Raw genomic sequence first — 4,597 nt, 5'->3', positions numbered from 1 at the left:
ATATATATATATATATTTTTTTTAATAAAAATCATGATTCTTTGGTCATTCTGAAGCAAAATAAATACATTTCAGTGATTTACAAAACCACTAGGCTACTAAAAATAATGTGTTTTTTAAAAGTTCAGACAAAATGTCATTTACTTCAGTCTATTAAAAAAACATATAATATTTAACTTATATCAAATCTACTTATAAACAAAAAACATAGCATAGCCTCATTTGTTTACACTGAAATGCAGAGCAGCAAAATCTTTCTTAAAAAATATCCTATCCACTGTCATTTGACTGACTGTCAAACTAGGATCAAATTACAGTTCAGGTAAAAGTGTATAATAATAATAATTAATTACATTTATATAGTGCTTTTCTAAACACTCAAAGTGCTTTACATTGTTAGGGGGGATCTCCTCATCCACCACCAGTGTGCAGCATCCACCTGGATGATGCGACGGCAGCCATAGTGCACCAGAACACTCACCACACACCAGCTTATTGGTGGAGAGGAGCCATGGCGTGATGAAGCCAATCATTATATGGGGATGATTAGGAAGCCATGATGGTCAGAGGGCAATGGGTAAATTTGGCCAGGATGCCGAGATCACACCTCTACTCTTTCCAAAGACATCCTGGGATTTTTAATGACAACAGAGAGTCAGGACCTCAGTTTAACGTCTTATCCAAAGGACAGTGCTTTTTGACAGTATAGTGTCCTCGTCACTATACTGGGGCGCTAGGACCCACACAGACCACAGGGTGAGCACCCCCTGCTGGCCTAACTAGCACCTCTTCCAGCAGCAACCTAGTTTTCCCCAGGAGGTCTCCCATCCAGGTACTGACCAGGCTCAACCCTGCTTAGCTTCAGTGGGCAACCAGATGAGAGCTGCAGAGTGATAGCTGCTGGCTATAATATATGTATATAATATTGATGTGGACACCTACCAGCAGCTATTCTAGCAGCCTTGGCGAAGTTTCTACTCTCGATGCAAGCAATAATCTCATTCTTGTCCTCCACTGTGTTCCTCCGGATGAGGGCTGGCTTCCCCTTCCCACACTTCGGTAGATTAACTGCAGTACTACTAAAGACAGACAAGAAAACATGATGGTGTGGTGTGGGAGATTGACAAAAAGCACCCTGCAGAATGGTGCAGGGTTACAGGGATGTGCATTTTGACTTCTCAAGCACATGACAGATAAATCAGCTGAGTGCCTTTGATTCTCAAAGGATGAATGAAGTGCTAAATCCAATGCAGTTTTCTTAGTGAGGATGTAAAAGGGTTAAAAATCCAATGCCGTTTTCTTAGTGAGGATGTAAAAGGGTTAAATACTCAATTTTACAGCCATATTGATACATAATCAGAAATTTTGGCAACATTGTGCAGCCCTACAAACAAACACAGCAAACTTGTATTTATTTATTTTTGTTTAATTGCAATAGCAATTTGTATCTGAAAAAAAGTGCAATTAGATTTTCCCCCAAATCATGCAGCTTTTCTAGACACCATTTCCTTTGTCTTCGGTTGTGCCGATAGACGATAGTATCATGTATCGACGATAGTCAGAGATATCGCCTGTTGCTGATGCCTTTGACGATAGCAAGATGATTATTATAATTATTCATCAAAAATGGACTAGGCGCCTATCTTTAGCGATGCAGCATGGAGAGCCACTTCTGGGACACTTCAGAGACATGATGCGGCGCGGCTGGTATAAACACAAGCATCGACTAGAGCGGATCAGCTCCGGTGGCTGTGTAAGAGCTGTAACGCGCCGCAGACCTGTGCAGTGTAAATAAGAGCTTTTGTTAATCAGAAGTCAGAAGTCAGAAAGTCAGAATTATAATTGTATAATAAATAAAAAGAAAACAAATAGATAGAATGCAAAAAGATTAGAGAAGTGTTGTTTTTTTAAGAAAACAAACAGTTAGTAAATAAATAGAGTGCAAGTCTAAAAGGTCTAAAATTTTATTCTTTTTTTTAATAAAGAATAAAATTAGAATAGAAAGTGCTAGAGTTAGAGGGTCAAATAAAGATGGAAGAGATGTGTTTTTAGCCGATTCTTGAAGATGGCTAAGGACTCAGCTGCTCGGATTGAGTTGGTCATTCCACCAGGAGGGAACATTTAATTTAAAAGTCAGAGTGATTTTGTGCCTCTTTGGGATGGCACAATAAAGCGCCGTTCACTTGCAGAACGCAAGCTTCTAGAGGGCACATAAGTCAGAAGTAATGAATTTAGGTAAAGGGGTGCAGAGCCAGTGGTGGTTTTGTAGGCAAACATTAATTAATTAATAATTAATTCATTAATTATAACAAGAGCGTTTTTTAAAGTGCATATACTCGAGCAAGACTGAAGTGAGTGATGATGTTCTTTGTTAATGTAAATGTTCTTTGCTCATTTTCTGTAGCTGCTTTTTGAATAACGAAATGTAATCATTATACTTAGTAACTTACAATGTTTCTATAAAATTCTTATCATGTTAAATACAAATTCATTCATATTAAAAACATTAGGCTGCTTTTAGCCTTATGCTGAATGAAGTTGGTTCACTTTCCGGCAATGAAACCAAGTAAGCAAATAAATAAATTAGCACGATAATATAGCGTATCGGCTATCTCACAGGCTGAAGATAGGACGATATAACAATTGAGAAATGAAAACAAAATATTGTTGAAAATCTTTTTCGATGAAGTATAGCATGTCACACCACAGTACATTTCATACTCTCCAAAGTACTTCATGACAACTACCCACCTGCTGCTGGAGGACATGCTGGATTCAGATGCGCACCTGCGACGAGGCTCTAACTGCCTGCTAGAATCCAAACCCTTCTCCGGCTTGAGACCAAAACCATTTGGCAACCCTGACAGACACAAGGAAAAGAGAAAGAGAGAGATTTCAGTCCCACTTAATCTATTGAAACTAGTATTGAAACTAATAAAGAACCACTACTGTGCTTACTTGAACTACTTAGCTTTGTTAGACTTTAATTACAGACTGGTTGTTCACATGACAAATCACACAGCACATGTGTATTACTGTGCATGCAAGACCACTTTTTGACCCTGGATATCACCTGATATTACACTTTCCCATGACGCCATTCTAGTGACCTGATTCTAAAAAGCCTTAAAAGCACTTTGGCCTGTTAAAAAAGTGCATTTATTATTTATGTGCATTTATATAAATCATACTGTATCTATCTTGCCCTTTTAGATTGATTTCCTGCAGTTTCTACCTGTGTCCAGGCGTTTGATGGGCGATTCGTCCTCAACACTTTCTCTACTGGCACTCCGTGGTCTCTTCCTAGAGTGAAGCAATGTTTCAAGGCGTGGTATGACGACTGACAAGAATGTATTTGTGCCTAGCCGAGAACTGCCCTTTGGAGTTTCACCATCTCTCATGGGCTTATGAGGGCTTGTGCTTTTTGATTTGCGGAAAAGCACAGACATCCGTCGGTTTACTGGGCTTGATGGCTCAGCCAAAGTTGATGTAGCTACTACACTGACATCGCTGTCCTCTAACTGCAGATGGGAGTGTTCATTGAGAGGCTGGGAAATGCCATCCTGGTGGCGCTGGTTTTTGTTGGGACTGGGTTCAATGGGTTTCAGTTTGGGTGGCTCAGAATGACCTACCGCATTAATGATGGGCGGCACAGAAACAGATGGCTCAAGCTTAGGTGGGACTGATTTATCACCTGCCATGAAAGAAGGAGATACTGTCAAATATTGTACAAAAAAACAGTGTGTGGCAGATTAAATTCAGTGACAATAAAGTAGATTTTTTACATTTTCTCAGAAAGAACAAACTAGCGTTTTTACATTATCTCAGAAAAATGTGAGCAGTATTGTGGGTGGTTGCCAGGATAATGCTATCAAGTTGCTAATGTGTGTTTTCAGAGGCAGGAAGCGACAGGTGAGGAGAGGAATAGGATCAGTAAATGACCTTGAGATGGGACATGAACTTGAGTCGCTTGTGATATGTCAAAGTATTACCCGCAAGGATTTGACAGATGTTCAACAGGTTAATATCTAAAAAAAAAAAATTTACACCAACATTTTTCCAACAAACCTTTTTGAAAGATGTGGACGGCTTCTTCAGCAGCATTCTCCAATTCAACAGCAGGAAGTGCCTTCTTCAAACTCAGCTCCATCCTCACATCACTAATGATTTTCTTAAGCAGCTTTAGTCGTCTGCTCCATGACGGGCTGGATTTCATTGCTGTAGTCAGATCCAACTTTTCCAGTAGCTCCCTCAGCTGCTCTTCCAATGACATGTGCTCTCGATTGGCTGGAACCAATAAGCGGTCCACTGAAAGAGTAAAAGGCCAACATTTTTTGATTGATTTGTTAAAATGTAGGGATGGGAACTACAAAAGAATTGATCATTCTGATCTGACTTAAAGGGATAGTTCACCCAAAAATGAAAATTCTGTAATCATTTACTCACCCTCATGTCGTTCCAAACCTGTATGAGTTGCTTTCTTATGTTGAACACAAAAGAAGATATTTTGAAGATTGCTGGTAATCAAACAGTTGGTGGTTGCCATTGACTTCCATAGTATTTTTTTTTCCTACTATGGAAGTCAATGGCAACCACC

At 39.4% G+C, this 4,597-nt stretch overlaps 1 protein-coding gene across 3 annotated transcripts in view; it reads right to left on the bottom strand.

Annotated features, from left to right (window-relative positions):
* Positions 1 to 4,597, bottom strand: part of LOC107744592 (bromodomain-containing protein 1-like) — a 103,608-nt gene that overhangs the window by 23,116 nt on the left and 75,895 nt on the right. Inside the window, exons 7-10 of one of the 3 annotated variants that reach the window (XM_016558311.1) lie at positions 4,069 to 4,308; positions 3,236 to 3,694; positions 2,752 to 2,860; positions 943 to 1,079 (exon numbers count right to left, since the gene is read on the bottom strand). In XM_016558311.1, the coding sequence (XP_016413797.1) occupies positions 943 to 1,079; positions 2,752 to 2,860; positions 3,236 to 3,694; positions 4,069 to 4,308 (945 nt within the window). Of the gene's footprint in view, positions 1 to 942; positions 1,080 to 1,615; positions 1,779 to 2,751; positions 2,861 to 3,235; positions 3,695 to 4,068; positions 4,309 to 4,597 lie in introns of those variants that run through there. The other 2 variants (XM_016558312.1, XM_016558313.1) reach the window with 2 other exon arrangements.

The sequence above is a fragment of the Sinocyclocheilus rhinocerous genome, unplaced genomic scaffold (genome assembly GCF_001515625.1).
Source record: "Sinocyclocheilus rhinocerous isolate Xijiao unplaced genomic scaffold, SAMN03320098_v1.1 scaffold1580, whole genome shotgun sequence".
Classification (NCBI taxonomy): Eukaryota; Metazoa; Chordata; class Actinopteri; order Cypriniformes; family Cyprinidae; genus Sinocyclocheilus; species Sinocyclocheilus rhinocerous.
This window is presented reverse-complemented; position numbering and strand designations above follow the sequence as displayed.